The 17963-nt window shown below is 38.0% G+C and overlaps 5 protein-coding genes across 9 annotated transcripts; all 5 read left to right on the forward strand.

The window, feature by feature from the left end:
- LOC104740345 (methyltransferase-like protein 25) lies at positions 215-3892 on the forward strand. Its single transcript, XM_010460903.2, has 12 exons — positions 215-440; positions 540-635; positions 750-833; positions 1006-1080; positions 1442-1522; positions 1763-1902; positions 2029-2259; positions 2381-2555; positions 2666-2749; positions 2843-2972; positions 3049-3200; positions 3312-3892. Exons 1-12 carry the CDS (start codon positions 318-320, stop codon positions 3492-3494), a joined length of 1554 nt encoding a protein of 517 aa, XP_010459205.1. The 5' UTR covers positions 215-317; the 3' UTR covers positions 3495-3892.
- LOC104740347 (putative serine/threonine-protein kinase) lies at positions 4735-7223 on the forward strand. 3 transcript variants are annotated; one of them, XM_010460906.2, is made up of 8 exons: positions 4735-4958; positions 5206-5290; positions 5423-5538; positions 5636-5846; positions 5931-6174; positions 6265-6415; positions 6550-6916; positions 7018-7223. In XM_010460906.2, exons 2-8 carry the CDS (start codon positions 5236-5238, stop codon positions 7026-7028), a joined length of 1155 nt encoding a protein of 384 aa, XP_010459208.1. In that variant the 5' UTR covers positions 4735-4958; positions 5206-5235; the 3' UTR covers positions 7029-7223. The 3 variants fall into 3 exon arrangements, with proteins under 3 accessions (XP_010459208.1, XP_010459207.1, XP_010459206.1); XM_010460905.2 differs by having other exon boundaries at positions 5212-5290; positions 6550-7223; XM_010460904.2 differs by having other exon boundaries at positions 4736-4958; positions 6550-7223.
- Positions 7449-11265, forward strand: LOC104740349. Its single transcript, XM_010460910.2, has 9 exons — positions 7449-8583; positions 8908-9037; positions 9145-9641; positions 9724-9804; positions 9908-10012; positions 10106-10219; positions 10313-10396; positions 10473-10544; positions 10705-11265. Exons 1-9 carry the CDS (start codon positions 8263-8265, stop codon positions 10963-10965), a joined length of 1665 nt encoding a protein of 554 aa, XP_010459212.1. The 5' UTR covers positions 7449-8262; the 3' UTR covers positions 10966-11265.
- LOC104740348 lies at positions 11350-14902 on the forward strand. Of its 2 annotated transcripts, none has more exons than XM_010460909.2 (13): positions 11350-11563; positions 11696-11906; positions 12013-12139; positions 12219-12321; positions 12705-12828; positions 13187-13252; positions 13402-13440; positions 13549-13629; positions 13733-13780; positions 13877-13927; positions 14034-14102; positions 14209-14448; positions 14542-14902. In XM_010460909.2, the coding sequence occupies exons 2-13, from the start codon at positions 11760-11762 to the stop codon at positions 14752-14754; spliced, it is 1308 nt and encodes a 435-aa protein (XP_010459211.1). In that variant the 5' UTR covers positions 11350-11563; positions 11696-11759; the 3' UTR covers positions 14755-14902. The 2 variants fall into 2 exon arrangements, with proteins under 2 accessions (XP_010459211.1, XP_010459210.1); XM_010460908.2 differs by having other exon boundaries at positions 11355-11563; positions 12007-12139.
- Positions 15112-17626, forward strand: LOC104740350 (NADH dehydrogenase [ubiquinone] iron-sulfur protein 8-B, mitochondrial). Of its 2 annotated transcripts, XM_010460912.2 has the most exons (10): positions 15112-15222; positions 15324-15429; positions 15917-15995; positions 16094-16147; positions 16260-16351; positions 16434-16547; positions 16655-16722; positions 16828-16939; positions 17032-17129; positions 17305-17626. In XM_010460912.2, the coding sequence occupies exons 2-9, from the start codon at positions 15376-15378 to the stop codon at positions 17125-17127; spliced, it is 669 nt and encodes a 222-aa protein (XP_010459214.1). In that variant the 5' UTR covers positions 15112-15222; positions 15324-15375; the 3' UTR covers positions 17128-17129; positions 17305-17626. The 2 variants fall into 2 exon arrangements, with proteins under 2 accessions (XP_010459214.1, XP_010459213.1); XM_010460911.1 differs by having other exon boundaries at positions 17032-17621.

Below are 17963 nucleotides of genomic sequence, written 5' to 3' on the forward strand. Positions count from 1 at the left end.
CTTTGTGATAATTGCATTTGGTGAAGAAGAGTGTAACAAGAGAATGTGTTTGGTAGTAACAGAAGAATACTATTGTTCATCTGATAGTGGTGTGGTGACATGAATCTAAACCTTCCATCCCAGTCAGAGTTTCTTGAAGATGGGTGTTATTTGTTTACGAATAAATAAATGTGGGGGTAAATTGAATCAATTTCAAAGTTACGAGGTAGTTTTTAGAAAACATGTAGACGGCTTGTTTCTTCTCAGTTCAATTTGGTCGGCGTTTGGCGGCGGAAACTAGGATCTCCATCGTTACTGCTACTCAGGTCATCGGGAAAATGAAGAGCAGCAAGTATTCTTGCAACACGAGAGCCGAAACCCTAGAATGGATCACCGCCATTATCGATTTCCTTCAACCTTATTCTTTCCTAATCAGTGCTCACGTTGTCAATTTCTTCAAGGTATGTATGGTCGGTGATTTGAAACAAAAATCTGAAATTTTTATCTTCCAGCTGGGTTGTGTTGTGTTGTGTGAGTTGATTGATGGGTTTTGTTTTCAGGATAAACAATGGGAAGCTGTTGATGAGGAATGGATGAGTTGCTTAAAGGATGAGAAGCCAGAAAACATTCTTCTTATCCCCTCCGGTGGTGTCCAGGTAAAGTTCTGTTCTTATATGATTGAGATGTTTGATTAAAAGGGTACATTTTTTTTAACTATGCTTGATGGTATGCGTCTGAAATTATTTTGTGTTATTGGATTTGTTTATTAGGATCACTGGCCTGCTTCACTCAAAGACTTTATTCACACGTTGCGGTCTCTATCGTTTCCTAGAGAGCAAGCGGATTTACAGGCGGTACTGTTTTTTCTTTGCTCTACATTTAACATTCTTTGAATTGTATTGCGGTAGGAGTTTCTCCATGTTAACTTCCTCTGGGAGTGTATGAATACTGAAGGTGGTATGTGTTTTACTTCTTTCTGCTGTATCTAGACTGCATCAAGGTTAATTATTTTTTTACTTTTGGCAGATACTTGCAGATGTGGATATGGTACCGCTTAGCACTGTTCTTTCACAGGGCATGAATCTAAAGAAAAAACATGAGGTATATTGTTATTATCACTTTCCTAGGTGAATTTCCATGTCTTTCTGTAGTATGTCTTCTTTGGATATGGACCTTCAGTAGTATGATTTGGTGACTAACCCCAACTTAAATTGAAAAGAGATGATCAATGTTTTGTAACTGTTCTGGTCTATTTACCAAAAGAACCCGGAAAAGTCATTTGTCACTTCACATGTAAAATAGAAAATTTAAGCCGTGATGATCACCAAAAGCTCTTAGCATTTATAGAGTTTTTCTTGGGAGTAAACCTATGTTTTACTATCTGTTAAATGTATCTTCATGTACCTTCTACTGGTCACTTTGTTTGAATGGATCTGTAAGTCACTTATAAAGGTTCATGCAGGTTGAAGTTCTTTCCGCTGTTGTTAGTTCAGTCGTTAACAGTGTTGGAGCTCCTACTGTCGTTGATGTCGGCTCTGGTCAGGTATCTTCAGTTCCTTTCTCATGTTTAGCAGTGTTGGAGCTCCCTTTGCCATAATTTGCGTGGTTACTTTTGTTTGCTGCATTGATAAATTCTCTTTCTGGTTGTCTAATGAATATTTCCTTTGATGATTTTTGCTTTATATTTGAGTTTTAGTAACTTTGTAGTTTATAGTTTTAACTAATTGTGTTAAATAACATCATTGGCAAATATGTTGTTCACTTGTTAAAAATATTATTTCAGGGTTATCTAGCGCAGGTTCTTTCGTTCCAATATAAGCACTCAGTGGTTGCAATTGATTCTTCTTCTCATCACGGAAAGGTAACAGATGCACGTGCAGCACGTATCAGAAAGCATTTTGCAGCACAGATGCGTAAATCTGGGTAAGGGACTAGCAGATTATAATTTTTATATTTAAACATTTTACAAAGTAACAGATGGTCCTTATTCTCGATGCACATTTCTGGTCTTTTATACTTGTTGATGCTACTTAACCTTTTCACTGTTAGTTCAGGAAACAATTGCCCTGATGTTCCAATGACGATTACATGCCGTGTATTATCTACAGAGATGTTGAAAGCCTTGACTGATGTTCCTCTGGAGAAATATGACTTGGATTCAAATGCAAGTGCGTTGAATGAATGTCCAAGGAGATCACTATCACTTGATGCAAACAGATCTTGTTCACTTGTTCTTGCTGGCCTTCATGCATGTGGAGATCTATCTGTTACAATGTTGAGGTTAGTTGGAATGCTTGCTGTAATTGTTTCACCGGTGTTTTCTGTTATCTTCTGAACACATTATTAGTTTGGTCCTGATTGTCCCTAAACACTGAAACAGTGTGCTAACTTGACTCGTCAGGACTTTTATGGAGTGTGAAGAAGTAAAAGCAGTAGTGAGCATTGGCTGCTGTTACAATTTATTATCTGAAAAGAGCAGTGAGAATTCTTGTTCCAAATGTGGTTTTCCTATGAGCGCTGGACTCAAATTCTTGAACTTTTCGCTTGGCAAAAATGCACGTGATCTGGCTTGTCAGGTATAGTCCATTATTTTATCTCTTTTGGATGCTGCAACATTTTTGTTTTATATCATAATGTTTCTTCTCAGTAATCTAATTTTGTAAAGAACTCACATGTGTTCTCTCAGAGTGCTGAGAGATGGAGCAGCTTAGGAGAAGATGCTGGTCTGCAGAATTTCGAGTTGCATTCTTTTCGTGCAGCTTTTCAAATGGTAATATAGGTTTGGTTCTGTTTGTGAATAGACTTTTTGTAAATCGGATCTGAATTTATAGCAACAAGTAACAAATCTATTTACTCTTTGAAGGTTCTCTCACAACATTATCCAGAGGTTTTGGCGACGAGTCCTTCCATTGGGCGCCAAGGGAAGGCATTCCGCCGTCAACAGCAAAGAAAAGCCCTCGAAACCCCAGCAACAGTTGATAACACTAGGAAAGGTCAGTAGGCCGATGGATTAGACTTTATAATAAATGAGACCAAGATCACTTTTTTAATATCTATAGTACACTGCAGACACCGATGACAAGAACTCCATGAGGCAGACAAGCTCGAATTCGTGTTCTTCTTTCGAGAAGTTTTGCCTGTCAGCATTTTCCCGCCTGAATCTAGAACATCCTCAAGATCTCGACCTGGATGCCACATGGAACGAAGCTGATGCATTCTCTGTAAGCTATTTCTCATCCTCTCTTGCATTCTCCTCTGTCCCTGATTCTCATACATTGATGGATGCTTGTATTTGGTGTTGTCAAACTTTATAAAAAATGAAAAAAATGCAGGAACTGATAGGGCCGTACTGGTCTATTAGAGCTGCATTAGGACCAGTGCTTGAGACATTAATCTTGCTTGATAGACTTATGTTTCTCCAAGAACAAGGCGAGTCCATTAAAGTTATGATGCTTCCCATATTTGATCCCAGCATCTCACCTAGGAATGTCGCCATTATTGCTAGAAGACTTTGACACCTAAAACTTTAAAAACCTCTCTTTTGATTCTGTTGGAATTGACGTTGAAGTTTTTTTTTTAATAATACATGTTGGTTTCATTTATAAAACTTCACTGAGCTGTGAAAAGAGAGAGAGAGAGAACTCATCTGAAGAGTAATTAAAGAACCTTTGGCTTCTTGTTTTAGCTGTCCTTCATTTTCGTGGTGTGAACACATGTCCCATTATTTCCGCCCGTCTCGCCGTGACGATTCCTCCTGACGACGAGTAGAACAAAAGAAAGAAATTGTGATAAGGTTTCCTTCCTTTGACTTTTTGACCCGTGTTAGGCTCTCTAATTACTGTCGTTGTTTATGTATTTCATCATCTAACGCTATATTTTATTTCTTATTTTAATGGATGCATCATGGAAACTTCTCATATATATATATATATATATATATTTTAATACAACTGTACAAGCAATGCTGTTTTGTATTGGTTAAACACGTTTTCACATTATAACGTGTTAAATAGACTCTTAACGCATCAATTAAAGGTTTCAAATCAAGAAGATGCAAATAACCTAGTCCTACTAGACGATGTTACAACATCACTAATACAAAAATTATGGACTGTTAATCGTCATACTTATCTTTTAGTATAGTAACTTATATTTTCACAAACAAATCATAAGATATTAAGATTATAGTGTTTGTAGTTCCAATATTTCAATATTTTGTAACTACATTTTTCACTTGACATATTACAGAAATAAAATTATGTCAATACACTTGATCGCGTTGAACTGTGTGAAGAATATTTATATTAGAATAAAAATAGAAATAGTACAAAAACATAATCATGTTGGATCTTTTTGACAAAAGATGCTGGATTTTTTTTCTTTTTCTGACTATACATGTTGAAAAAATTTATTGCAATATTATAATCAAAAAGACAAATAATTAGCTCCAACTATAAATGAACTAGACAATAGTTTAAAAAAAACACAATATTTATGCCCATAAAAGAGAAAGAATTATGGGCAATGAGGCCATGACTGAAGCATAAAGTTAATGAATAATGAAGGAGTCAATAATTAAAAATTGAATCATATAATTCATAAAAGGCATTTTAAACACGAGGACAAAAAAAAATTAAGGAAAAAAAAAAAAGAGAGTAGATTTGGTCGTCGGAGCAAGCAACGTATTAAATGCTGACGTCTGGCTACGTTTGAAGGGCATTGACTTTTACCCGCCACCATTACAAGACGAAGACGGTCTTCCTTAATGTATTATTTCATTCATTCGTCTTTTAGTCTCCCATTTCAACAAATCCGTAATCTGATCTTCACACACGGCGAGGGACAAAGGACTCTCATCTCTCGTAATAAAGACGCAGCCTTTTTATACCAACTCTTCCCAAGTAGCATCAAGTTTCTCTCTCTCTCTCTCTTTTGGTTTTGCTTCAGCAGCGCTCTTCCAAATTTAGGATTTTTCTGAGGTGGGTTTCTCCTATTTTCTTTCTAATCTCGGTAGTCTGCTTCTGTTTCTAGCTTTTGTTCTGAATCTTGACAAAACCCAAATTCCAAGTTCACAGCTTTTCTAATTTTTTTGGTCCTCCCACTACTAGGGTTTCTGACTTGGACTGTGATTCTATTGAGTAATTGAGTAGTAATTGAAATCGATCTGTGGTTGTTTTACTAGTTAGAAGTCAAATCTCTTAATTGCTTCTGGTTAATTCATGGCAGAAACAGGTCACAGGTCTCTGTCTTACATTGATGGGCTGCTCCTGGTTCGCATGTCTGAGTGGAGAAGCTAGAGAAGTTGACGGAGGTACAGATACATACATGATCTAGGGTTTTTTTAAAATAGGATGATTACTTATTTAAAAGTATGGAATGTTAATCCTGTATACTCCTCCTGTTTCTGGGTGTCTCTAACTTCAAGTGCTTGATATGTATACAGAAATAGCAGCGATAGACAACGTAAAGATATTCAAATATAGAGAGATACGTCAGGCCACTGATGATTTCAGTGCTGAAAATAAAATTGGAGAAGGAGGTTTTGGTTCTGTGTACAAGGTGAATGAGATAATTAACTCAGTTGCTTCAATCTTCTTTTTTCACATTCTCTCTTTCATGTTTTTAACTCTTTTGGAAACAAAATTTCAATGTTTAGGGCCGTCTAAAAGATGGAAAGCTAGCGGCTATCAAAGTCCTCTCGGCTGAGTCAAGACAAGGTGTAAAAGAATTCTTGACTGAGATCAATGTGATATCCAAAATACAGCATGAGAATTTGGTTGAGTTGTATGGATGCTGCGTGGAAGGGATTCACAGGATTCTTGTTTACAATTTTCTTGAGAACAATAGTCTTGATAAGACGCTTCTAGGTGAGTCTCTTTAGTTTCTCACTTTTTAAGTGTCAGCTTCTCTGGCTTTGTAATGTTATTCCTAACCAGATGAAAGTTTTTCAGCTGGCGGCTACACTCGGAGTGGGATACAGTTTGATTGGAGTAGTCGGGCCAATATTTGCGTTGGGGTTGCTAAAGGTCTTGCCTTTCTTCATGAAGAAGTACGGCCACACATAATCCATAGAGATATCAAAGCAAGCAACATTCTACTCGACAGATATCTATCTCCTAAGATCTCTGATTTTGGACTCGCTAGGCTTATGCCACCTAACATGACTCATGTCAGCACTCGTGTCGCTGGTACAATGTGAGTTCCATATGTTTCTTTCTCCCTTTTCCCTAATTCCCCACTAAAAACTGCAGGTCTTAACATGTATTCACACCTGTTTTTGGGCAGTGGTTATTTAGCACCTGAGTATGCGGTTAGGGGACAGTTGACGCGTAAAGCGGATATATACAGCTTTGGAGTCCTTTTGATGGAGATAGTCAGTGGAAGAAGTAACAAAAACACCCGGTTACCCACGGAGTATCAATATCTTCTGGAAAGAGTAAGTCTTGCTACTCATCAGAATTGGTCATTCTTGCATTTAGCGTATGTTTAGCCAGATGAATCCGCATGATCGATCTTACCCTTCTTTAAGCTCTTGTTTTGGAAAGCTAACCTCCTTTTACATTTCAACAGGCTTGGGATCTTTATGAGCGGAATGAGCTCGTGGATCTAGTTGATTCAGGTTTAAATGGAATCTTTGACGCAGAGGAAGCTTGTCGGTACCTAAAAATCGGTCTTTTGTGCACGCAAGACAGTCCTAAGCTAAGACCAAGTATGTCCACAGTGGTGAAGTTTCTAACAGGGGAGAAGGGTATAGACTACAAGAAAATAAGCAGACCGGGTTTGATATCTGATTTCATGGATTTGAAAGTGAGAGGACCGGTGGCAACAAAGGCAGAACAAGTGAACAGACAAAACTACACAAACCCTTCTTCATCAAATGCCTCGTCTAGAGATCACTCAAATGCTTACTCATCAGGCGCTTCATCAGCTAATGCTGGTAATACATTCAGCAGTACCATTTGAAAAAGAAAAAAAACAATAAATCCCTTTTTTCAAAATTTTCTTTGATTTCTGTTTTTGAGATGTAAACGGGAAAAGGAGGAGTTTGATGTTTCTGCGTCTTCTCTTCTTTTTCTTCTTTCTTTTGGTTTTCTGTTAGATTTTGAGCTGATAACGACTGCAGAAAAGGTGGTCTCTGGCTCGCTGTTGTTCAAGTCGTCTTACATCTGCAAAACAGAGATTTGAGTGTATGTATGTATGTGTGTATATATCCATAGAATGAAGTTTGAATCTGTTTCTCTCTATTTAGTAGCTTCAACTGCCTTGCTTGAATGAGTTTTATTAAAACCAGGAGGTTAAACCAATTCCGGTCCGATTGAATCCCATCTCCTCGGTTTGATTTAACGGTTCAAGAGCTCTGGTTCTGTTAAGTCGTAGGACCCACAAAATTCCGGTAATAGTATCACTTAATCCTTTTTTCCGGTAATAATAGTATCACTTAATCCAATTCCAAAAGAATATGATTCATTCGCTAAGAAGTAACAACTAAAGGTTAAATATTTAAGTGTTGCCTTCGTCTCTAATCTCTGTCTCTATACGCCACTGTCTTCTCTTTCTCCTCGAACAACTTTTATTGAATCTTTTAAAAGGTTTCTTCTTTTCATCTTTTTCATGAGCTCTTTTTGGGGTTTCATGTTTCCCGAGCTTATCTTTACTGTTGTTGTAACCAATTTTGCTTTAATAAACTAAAGCTCGTTGCTTCTTCTTCTTTTTCCTTTTTCTTTCACTCTCTTTCTCTCTCTCTCTCTCTCTATCCACTCTACACCGACTCGGTGAAATGCTCTAAAGAACCTATTTTGTTTTCTGGGTCTGCGTTGTTCCGCCGGAAAATACTCCGATTGATTAAGCTTCTTGGATCTGAGTTGAGGTTATGTACTGAACTGGATTGTTGTTGGGTAATTTTAGGGTTTTGTGAGAATTGATTTCTGAAAAGAGGGGAAGAAAGGTTCTGGGATATTCTGGAGGTTACTTTTCCTTTTTGTATGTTTCTTCTTTGCTGGGGAAAACTTGTATCTGAAGGGATATGCGTTGAACGAATAAGCTTAAAGCCGGGTTTTGCTGTCTTTTATCTGCTAATTATGTTTTGTTGTATCTTCTCTCTCTTGGGAAGACCAGTTGAATAAGCTACGAGCCTAATGTATCTTCTAGTGATCAAAGCAATGGCTGAGAAGCTAGATTTCTTGATATTCCAGGTTTTTCAGTGCCATTGTTCTTTCTGCTATCAATTTACCTGAGCTTTGGTTTTGGAGGACGATTTTAGGGTTCTTATTATTTTATCTAGCTATGGAGGATATAGGATTGGTTAAGCAAGGTTTGATATGGTTGCAGTCTCAGAAACATGTATGCTCATGGGTTTGTGCTGCAACTCGATGTTTTGGGGAAAGGACAGAAGCTTTGGCAGAGCGTCATTGGCCACTAGTGTGCCGTGGATGTGGGAAGCTTTTAGGGTTGCTTAGTTTATCGTTTGTTTACTGGAAAGACTGCATTTTGAGGGGTTTCCAGTCCAGTGCTAAATTTGGTTCAGCTGCTTTGCTCCTGATAATGTGGAGTTGCTTCCTTAGCCTGACTTCACTATCTTGCTTGGTTTATGTTCTGCTTGGTATGGTAAGGCCTCTAGACCCCTTTGAATTCTTGATTCTGAAGTTATATCTTTAACTAGTGTAGATTGCTAGGTGTGCTGAGAGCGAGTGCCTAAGCAGATCTCTTATATGGCCTTAGTTGTATGAGGGAGAATTAATATTGAAAATTATCTTGAAGGCAAAACACAGAAAGGCGATATATTGATCTTAGAAGTTATTTGAGTTTTTCTGTTAAATTTACATTTAACTTGTAGATTTGGCTGCAGTGCTTCACTGATCACTTATCAAGTGGTATTGAGTTATGCATAAAAACAGTTGAGTCTCACATATATCTGATTTACCATCGCAGGCAGCTGCTGGTGCTGTTGTCTTGTACTTGGGTCGCACTCCTGGGATCTTCATTGTAGGACTATTTGGAATTTTGATTTTGTGGATGTACGCTAATTTTTGGATCACCGGAACATTATTTATAGTTGGAGGCAAGTGTCAATTTTTCTTTTCCAGAAAGTCTTATTATGTCATAGTTATCTTAATACTGTTTTTGTCTCTTTCATACAGTGTTAATGTCTGTAGTTGTTTGAATCAGGTTATTTGTTCTCCTTGAATCACGCACGGGTGGTGGTTCTTATGGCGACGATGTACGCAATGTACTGTGTCAAAGTCAGACTTGGATGGCCTGGAGTTACTCTCTCAATGAATCTTGCATTCTTGTCCAACGATATATTTATTCGTCTTCTTCAATGGTGTGATAGTGTTAGTGAAAAAACACAAGCGGAGGAACCAAAGAAACCTGAAAGTGTAATAGATGATGAGTTTCCAGGAGAGTTTGAGTATTCTTCTGTTCCTGTTGAAGAACCTGAGAAAAAGGTTCATGAAGATAAGTCGTCCACTAAGCCAGCATCACCGTCAACTGTTGTTAGTAACATGAAGGAGATTTCTAGTGTTAAGGTAGTTAAAATAGAAACGGATTCAGCTGATGAAATGAAAAGAATACTTCATAGTTTAAATCACTATGAAGCTTTGGGAATCCCTCGGTATAAAAAGATTGATGACGCACTGCTTAAGAAAGAGTATAGAAAGAAGGTCTGTTTTCTTGGCTTCTGAGCTCTCTCTGCTAATGAATTAAGTTTGTTCTAATTTGTGTGCTGTGTTTTACTTTATATAGGCAATGCTGGTTCATCCGGATAAGAATATGGGAAGTCCTTTGGCAAGTGACTCATTCAAGAAACTTCAAAGTGCTTACGAGGTTATTCCTGAAAAATGGATCCGTGACCAGTTGTTTTCCGCTTAGATTTTGCTCAATTTATTTTCTATTTTGAATATTGATACATGGAAGGTTGAATTTGCAGGTTCTTTCTGATTCTGTCAAAAGGAGAGATTACGATGAGCAGTTAAAGAAAGAAGAAATAAGGACCAAGAGTGTCTGTCAGACCTCGCACGCTTCTTCGCATCAGGTAGTTGAAATAATCTGTGAGATTTCTTTGCGTCCTGTGTTGTTCTATTGTTTTCCTATAAAAGGTGATGAAAAGAATTTATAATTTCTTCAGAATGTTCCGGGTTATCGATCCGAAGAGTCAAGGCGCATACACTGTACGAAATGCGGGAATTCACACATTTGGATATGTACAAACAGGAGTAAGGCAAAGGCCAGATGGTGTCAGGTTAGCCAACTCACACTTCTCATTCCCGAGCATTTTGAGTTCAAATTCCTCCTCGGAACATTTAATTTGTTTTAATGGTTATTCCTGTTATAGGAGTGTGGTCAATATCATCAAGCCAAAGATGGTGATGGATGGGTTGAACACAAAGGGACCCTGGTATTCGAGAAAGCACATAAGGTTAGGCTTTCAGGTTTTTAGTCCTAGTTTGTTTATTGGTAATGATGAATTAATTGTTATATATCATGTGCTGTAGATTGAAATACCACGAGCATTTGTTTGTGCGGAGGGCAAAATCTTTGATGTGTCCGAATGGGCTATTTGCCAGGTTGGTGTTTTCATTCTTTACAAGTAACCAGATGCGATAACTCTCTCTTCAGAATTATTTGGTTAGACTGATAAGACAGAGATTTGAGATAACTACTTTAAGACTTTTCTGTTACTGCATGTGAACTTGATGATATGTATATACTTTATTTTCATTGAAGGGAATGGCGTGTAGACCGAACACACACAGACCAAGTTTCCACGTGAACATGGTTGGTTTAGAAAAGGCAACCCAGAGATCAAACTCGAGCAGGTTCCCTTGGGATCTAGATGTGGAGATGATGGATGAGGATGAGGAAGAGTTTGAGTTATGGCTTCAACAAGCACTAGCTTCTGGTCTCTTCTGTGAGACATCAAAACGCAGAAAAAGCTGGAGTCCTTTCAAGTTAACCAAGAAACAATCGCGACGAACATCAACTTGACCCAAGAACAACAACACAATTAACAACAATGGCAAGATCAACAGCAAGGGCATTTCATCGCTTGTTCTTTACGACAACTGAAAATGAGGGAAGATATGAAGGAATTACCCTGAAAAGGAAACAACTTGAAAGGTGCCAATGAAGAAAAAAGGGACATGGAAAAGCATGAACCTAATCGTTGGATGATCATTTTTGGATCCCTTCTTTGTAAATGAAATCGAAAACTATTGTAACGAGAAAGTTTATGACAATTCAATATCTGAAGAAACGTTTTAGTTAGTGAAGTTTGAATCTTTTATATGTTTTTTTGTTTGCATTGTTCTCATATTTGATTAAACCGGAGCTGATATTACCAAAAAAATTTCCCTCCTCGGTTCAACAATTTTCCTTGTCTGTTCGAGATTCTCTAATTTCAATTGTTGAGTGAGAGATTCGCAATTTCGCTTTCGGACATTTAAAAAGCTTCTTTCTTCCTCAAATTTCAACATTTCTCGGTTTCTGGGTAAGCTCGGAAAGGAGAATTGAACCCCCATTTTTGATTTGCCGGTACGATTCGCCCAGAAGAGAAGAAAAAAAAAAACCCTAAAAAACTCGACTTGTAAGTAATTTAGGTCTCATTCGCTTTCTTTTTTGCCCGGTGTTACACTGAAATTGTTCGCATTTACGAGTTTAGGGTTTTGGGATTTTGAATCTGTGCGGTTTCTGTTGTTTCTTTCCAATTGCAAATTAGACAAAAGCGTTGATGAGGTCTTCGTACTCAAAAAGCTAGAGAGAGTAGGAAGGAAGGTAGTGAAATGAGTAGGCTATCTTTCCGACCCCGTCCATTGGACATTCACAAGAAGCTTCCAATTTTAAAGTCCTTTAAAGACTTTGAAGATGAAGAGACTCCTTCTTCCATTACTAGAAATTCTCAGTTGCTCCGTATAGAGGTTGACAATGAGGTGAACTTCTCAAGTTTATCTTCTGGGTATCATCATCAGTTTGGGTGTGAAGTTGTAGAGTGATGATTTTTAAGTTTCTTTGTTTTCGCATTATAATCAGGTGCAGCCTCAAGTGCCTACCAAGAAGCTGATTTCAGAAATACCAACGCCTCAGTATCTTGTTGTGGATACATATGAAAGAGACTACTCTAGGACTTTTAATCAGCCTGCTTCCTATTTACGCGCAAGAGGAGGTAGCTACCACTATCTCCAAGAATTCATTTTTGAGAGATTGTTATCTTTTAGCATGGAGAATGAAAATCTGTTTTGCAGCCCGGGCTGAACTTGGGGAATTTGTGGAGTATGATCTTGACAACGACGATGATGACTGGCTTTTTGAGTTTAATAAGGAGAAGATGGTTCTCACACCTGAAATGTAAAGTAGTCAACCACTTAATTTAAGATTTTGTTAATGTTTGTTTTTGGTTTCCAAATTTCCCATCTATCTGTATTTTTTGGTTTCCAAATTTCCCAGAATATGACGTGCTTTCAATATTTAAGCATTGAGATCATTTGGATTATCCAGATTTCTAGTTTGCTGTGTGGTAGATGGATTTAGCTCTAGACTCTTATTCTTCTCTCTTTTCTGGTGCCTTAATTCTGGATTTTGCTAATAGTGCAAAAACCATATGATCAAGTGGAAACTGAAAGAAGAAGTAGTTATAACTGATATGTCCCTAATACTGAGTTGAGATAGTGCTCAACTTTTCTTTTGTTCTGAAACAAAAATCTTCTGCCCGTAATCTTGCTACATTACAGGCTTGAGCTTATTATTTTTAAACTAGAGGTATTGGATCTTAAGGCACGGGAAAGAGCTGGAGTTATTACTCCTACCCTTGGTTTGCCAGTTCCAGTGCTTTTGCAGTTTGATGCTGCTATTGAGGTATACACTTATTTTGCTTTTGTTCTCTAGTTTTGGTCTATATTTGATTATGGAAGTTACAATGAGAAAAAAATGGCGATGGTTGATCAACTACTTCTCATTGTAGTGAATCATCTTTCTTCGGAGACTGTTTTCCGAATTATGGCAATTTACTCTTCCTCGCTGCCTAAAACTGTAGCAGGAGCATAGATCTAGTATTAATAATAATATTGCATCCTCTAGGAGGAGTGCATTCTTCTAAATCTATATTTCTTTTGGAGAGTGTGCCATATCTTGTATATTTCTGGTGCGTATTTTACTCAGAGGCAGTGCATTACATTTAAATTGTTCTTATTGTGCTATTTCCATTTTTTTACAGGCGCTGCAATCTTTACCCATCAAATATGGAGTTTTCCAGGCTATATTCAGTTATTGGAAGAATAAGGTTTGAGATAAACCATTGAGAGTTTTTTTGGTTATAGTTGTTGTGTAGTTTGATGATAGTTGAAATATTTTTATGAGAAGTTGTGAATGGCTCTTTGGGCATAGGCCTATAACACCAACTAACCTAGTATAGTTTTGTATTTGTATTAGCGTGAAAGATGGCAGAAGCCTATTTTGCGGCGTTTACAGGTATTTCATCATTTGGACTGGTCTCAATCGTACATGTAGAAGAAATGAATTTATTCGGAAATTTACTGAAGTAATTAGCTAATCTTGTGCCCTTTTTGTTTGGAACAGCCCCCACCACCAGTCAATGATACAAATCCATACAATGTGTTTAGGCCACGGGAGAAAGCTCATAGACTACACACAAGAAGGGTAGGTTTTCTTGCTGTCTGTAGTTATATCAATTTCCTTAATTTACATTAGTGAGTATGGAAAATGCACCATAACTTACTGACAAGAGTTGACCTCCCTTCAGATGCAGCAGAGAGAAAACAATGCGCAGTCATTTGAAAAGCTTCGACAGGTAAGGGAAGACCTCAATCTATGTTCAACTTCTTATAATCCTTCTTGGATTCTCAAACATGTTCTTCTGTTCTGTTCTGGGATATGTCATTACCAGGTCAGGCGCAATCTTGACCAAGCAAAGACCATTCTAGAAGGTCTAATCAAGGTAAATATTTGTGACATGAATGTAATTTTATTCTTATCTTAAGAGAAACCTGCATGCTCCATAGGTATGGAGTATTAACTTAACTAATAACATGTTACCTTTATAGAGAGAAGAAAAAAAGAGGGATTTCATGGCGAGTGAGGTTAGCCTTCAGAGAATCCAACTCAAATATAAGGTACTTGTCTAAAAATTTGCATCTGAGTGCTCTTTTGTACCTGGCAGAATTGTGCATTTCGATCTCCTCCATGATTAATCTTTTTGGAATTTGATCTGGTTTGCAGCACGAAACTGAACTCTTGGAAGATAGTTTGGCTCTGTCTGGGTTTCCACTCTCGACGTCTTACAGATTTGGCTCAAGCGAGGATGAATACATGGACTCGGATGAACCAACCACCATCCAAACACTCGCAAGGCCTTCCTTTACCCCACATCCTCGTTTCTACGACTCAAATTTCGCTCGAGCTCAAGCCGGGAGCATAAAGCAAGAGGCAAGAAGAAGACTCGGATGGCTCCACAAACTGGTAAATTCCTTAGATCATCGTTGTTGTTGGCTGTAATAGAATCACGTGAGATTATAAGATAAGTACGTTTAACTGTTTGTTGTTTCTATGTAGAATCCTAATGAGCCAGTAATGGTCTTCACAAAGCCGCTGGTCCCAGATAAGCTGGCTGCTGCAGGAGTCGTCCCTCCAGTAGAATCAAGAAGCGGAAGAGCTCGATTTCGAGGAAGAATTGGGCGGGGCGGTAGGATTGTATATGATAGATGGAATCCGCTAATGCAAACCCACATTAACTGTGGCAACAGTTTCTTCTACATAGCACCATAAATAACATCATCATCAACTGATTTTCCTTTTTTACTTCTTGTAAAAAGAAATTCCCCGTTAGTTTCCTTTTACTGTTTGTATCTCTAAATTTTGGGTATTACTGTATTTGGTTTTGCCGGTTAAATTGAACAATCTCGGTCTCCAGTAATCGGTTATGATCTGAAATTTTAGGTCTGGTTTAGTGACAGAACCGTTTAGTAATGGTCTGGTTTGGTCCACGTCTTGAGAACTTTGGTTCGTTAATGGAATTGACTGTCATACCAAATAAAACCGGTTTGATTTAAGGTTGAATTCCCGGTTATTGCTGAATCGAGTTTAGTTGCCCGTCTTATTCCGATGACCGTGAATCACTTTTATAGCTAAAAAAGGAAGGATTCGTGCCAATATGTTCTTGTGAGATCGAACGTTCTCTGGGTTCTTCCTGCAGAAGATTTTTCTTCTTTCCTCTTGAGTATCGTGTGTTGAGAGGTTCGGATGTTTTTGTTTGTCTTATATCTTGTTATAAATCCTTCTTTAGCTTGATTGGGCTTCTCAGTTAAATCGGGTTTATTCTCTCTCTCTCTCACCAGGCACAGCGGAAGAAGAAAGACCCTAATTTTGATATTTGGATTTGTTGTATCGATGGCTTCGTTGCTGGCTCGCAAGTCCTTCAATGCTCTCCGAGCTCGACATCTCGTATGAATCTCGTTCGCTCTTTAATTTATTTTTGTTCATTTAATGTCGAGTGTGTTCCTAGAAATGCGGTGTTTGTGCTTCGTTGTTTGATATTTGTTCCACTCTGCATCATTGTTTTCGTCTTGCGTCGGTAGAGTTTGGGATTGGACAATCAATAGTAACTGGAGTGAATCTGTTATATTTCTGACTTAAATTTTTTTTATGTTGTGTCTTCCTTGGAGTTAGAAGATTTAGGGATTTAGATTATAGTTATAGTTGATTCTACGTGTAGCTGAGAGGGGAAATTTTCATCAGTCAAGTCAATGTAGTGAGGCTTCATTTTTCCTGTAGATCATTACTCGTCCTTGAAGGTAGAATGTGTAGGCAAAATGTTGTTATCTCAACTCAATCTCTGCAAATACAAGTACTTTTACATTGTTTAGCTTCTGGTGCTTATGCTTTAGGATTTTTTTTCGCATTTATCATCTGCTTTTGTCTTCGTTGATAGGCTTTTTCAGGGCAAGCTTTACAGGGATCTCATCTCTGTTTGCTACAGTCTCGTGCTATATCTTATGGAAGCAACAAAGGTGTAGTTTCTTGCTCTTGTTTGGGTTTTCTTGGTTAATTAGGCTATGAATTTTCAGGTATGTATGTTACTAACCGCTTTGCCTCTTGTAACTTGTAGATGATAGAGAAGCTGAGCAGCTTGCTAAAGAGATCTCCAAGGACTGGAGTACTGGTAAGCTATTTGATCCAAACACTTTTCTAACTTTCTATCTGTCTTAGCTTTTCTTTGTGGTTACTTCCATCTGTGAGTGTTGGCGATTCCTGATATTTTCTTACTTTTACAGTCTTTGAACGGAGCATCAACACCCTTTTTCTCACTGAAATGGTCAGGGGTTTGTCGCTGACCCTCAAGTACTTCTTTGATCCAAAAGTTACAGTGAGTGGCAGTCTTACCAGACTTCAGTAATTAGGTTGAAATAAACATAGTTTATTTCTGAAGCTTTTATCTTTGTGTGCAGATCAATTACCCTTTTGAGAAGGGTCCATTGAGCCCTCGCTTCCGTGGTGAGCATGCTCTTCGTAGGTATCCTACTGGGGAAGAACGCTGCATTGCCTGCAAACTATGTGAAGCTGTGAGTTTTTTTTTGTTATGTCTATGTTACTCGAGAATTCGTACCATAGCATCACTATATGACCTGAAATTTTGATTTTGGGTGGATACTGGTCTCTATCTCGTCAGGTATGTCCAGCTCAAGCAATCACAATAGAGGCAGAGGAGCGGGAAGATGGAAGCCGCAGAACCACTAGGTCACCCCCTTAAGTTCCCATTTAGTAACCATTTGCTTTCTATTACTGTCTTTTCTCGCTGGTTCAATACATGTCATAGTGTAATGATGATTTGGAGCTATACAGGTATGATATCGACATGACAAAGTGCATCTACTGTGGTTTCTGCCAAGAAGCTTGCCCTGTTGATGCAATCGTTGAAGGACCAAACTTTGAGTTTGCAACTGAGACACATGAGGTCTGCATAAACACTTCATAGAGACATAAGATTGCAAAAGTAATATTTATTATGATTACATAAATGGCATTCTGATTATTTTTGGTGTGCAGGAACTTCTGTATGACAAAGAGAAGCTTCTTGAGAATGGAGATCGGTGGGAGACAGAGATTGCAGAGAATCTGAGGTCGGAGAGCCTCTATCGCTGAATATATAATCTGAATGCCTTTTGCTAATTCTTCAGAAAACATTTTCCTTTGCTTCAGTTTACCAATAAAGGATACTTCAGCTTCTGCACTGTTATCTGTATTGCTTGTAAGTTCATTACCGATGGTAAAACCGATTTTGGTTTAGTTTCCGGTTTGAGCTGTCCTCTATCGCTGAATATATAATCTGAATGCCTTTTGCTAATTCTTCAGAAAACATTTTCCTTTGCTTCAGTTTACCAATAAAGGATACTTCAGCTTCTGCACTGTTATCTGTATTGCTTGTAAGTTCATTACCGATGGTAAAACCGATTTTGGTTTAGTTTCCGGTTTGAGCTGTCCTCTATCGCTGAATATATAATCTGAATGCCTTTTGCTAATTCTTCAGAAAACATTTTCCTTTGCTTCAGTTTACCAATAAAGGATACTTCAGCTTCTGCACTGTTATCTGTATTGCTTGTAAGTTCATTACCGATGGTAAAACCGATTTTGGTTTAGTTTCCGGTTTGAGCTGGACCGTACATTATGGTATATACCATACCAAGAACTTTTGAAATGAAGTACGATTCAATGGTGTTGTTTGTTTACTCAGTGTGTGTCGGTTGGTCAAACAAAGAAATGCTAGTAGTTGTATCCGAAACTCCGAAGAGAAAAAATGAGAAAAGATGTAGAGAACTGCAAGGATCACGTCCTATGGTTTTCGGTAACCACTTGCTTTAGATCTTTCAATGTTGTGTGGCAAGGTGGCTTTATCTCGGATCCTTCTTCGGGCACTTGACTCTTGGGAACTTGTTTCCACCTTACATGTTGCCTTCCTTTTCAGGGAGATGAAGATGATT

The sequence above is a fragment of the Camelina sativa genome, chromosome 14 (assembly GCF_000633955.1).
Source record: "Camelina sativa cultivar DH55 chromosome 14, Cs, whole genome shotgun sequence".
Lineage (NCBI taxonomy): Eukaryota > Viridiplantae > Streptophyta > Magnoliopsida > Brassicales > Brassicaceae > Camelina > Camelina sativa.

What these genes read in the sequence shown, in the direction of transcription:
- LOC104740345 (XM_010460903.2), top strand. Translation starts at nt 318, where the DNA reads ATGAAGAGCAGCAAGTATTCTTGCAACACGAGAGCCGAAACCCTAGAA. An exon ending in GCACAGATGCGTAAATCTGG is followed by an intron (nt 1,903 to 2,028) that starts GTAAGGGACTAG and finishes TTTCACTGTTAG; the next exon opens with TTCAGGAAACAATTGCCCTG. An exon ending in AGTTGATAACACTAGGAAAG is followed by an intron (nt 2,973 to 3,048) that starts GTCAGTAGGCCG and finishes AGTACACTGCAG; the next exon opens with ACACCGATGACAAGAACTCC.
- LOC104740347 (XM_010460905.2), top strand. Translation starts at nt 5,236, where the DNA reads ATGGGCTGCTCCTGGTTCGCATGTCTGAGTGGAGAAGCTAGAGAAGTT. An exon ending in ACTCGTGTCGCTGGTACAAT is followed by an intron (nt 6,175 to 6,264) that starts GTGAGTTCCATA and finishes GTTTTTGGGCAG; the next exon opens with TGGTTATTTAGCACCTGAGT. An exon ending in ATCAATATCTTCTGGAAAGA is followed by an intron (nt 6,416 to 6,549) that starts GTAAGTCTTGCT and finishes ACATTTCAACAG; the next exon opens with GCTTGGGATCTTTATGAGCG.
- LOC104740349 (XM_010460910.2), top strand. Translation starts at nt 8,263, where the DNA reads ATGGAGGATATAGGATTGGTTAAGCAAGGTTTGATATGGTTGCAGTCT. An exon ending in CGCACGCTTCTTCGCATCAG is followed by an intron (nt 10,013 to 10,105) that starts GTAGTTGAAATA and finishes TAATTTCTTCAG; the next exon opens with AATGTTCCGGGTTATCGATC. An exon ending in CCGAATGGGCTATTTGCCAG is followed by an intron (nt 10,545 to 10,704) that starts GTTGGTGTTTTC and finishes TTTTCATTGAAG; the next exon opens with GGAATGGCGTGTAGACCGAA.
- LOC104740348 (XM_010460908.2), top strand. Translation starts at nt 11,760, where the DNA reads ATGAGTAGGCTATCTTTCCGACCCCGTCCATTGGACATTCACAAGAAG. An exon ending in ATGGTTCTCACACCTGAAAT is followed by an intron (nt 12,322 to 12,704) that starts GTAAAGTAGTCA and finishes GCTACATTACAG; the next exon opens with GCTTGAGCTTATTATTTTTA. An exon ending in AGTTTGATGCTGCTATTGAG is followed by an intron (nt 12,829 to 13,186) that starts GTATACACTTAT and finishes ATTTTTTTACAG; the next exon opens with GCGCTGCAATCTTTACCCAT.
- LOC104740350 (XM_010460912.2), top strand. Translation starts at nt 15,376, where the DNA reads ATGGCTTCGTTGCTGGCTCGCAAGTCCTTCAATGCTCTCCGAGCTCGA. An exon ending in CCTGCAAACTATGTGAAGCT is followed by an intron (nt 16,548 to 16,654) that starts GTGAGTTTTTTT and finishes CTATCTCGTCAG; the next exon opens with GTATGTCCAGCTCAAGCAAT. An exon ending in TTGCAACTGAGACACATGAG is followed by an intron (nt 16,940 to 17,031) that starts GTCTGCATAAAC and finishes TTTGGTGTGCAG; the next exon opens with GAACTTCTGTATGACAAAGA.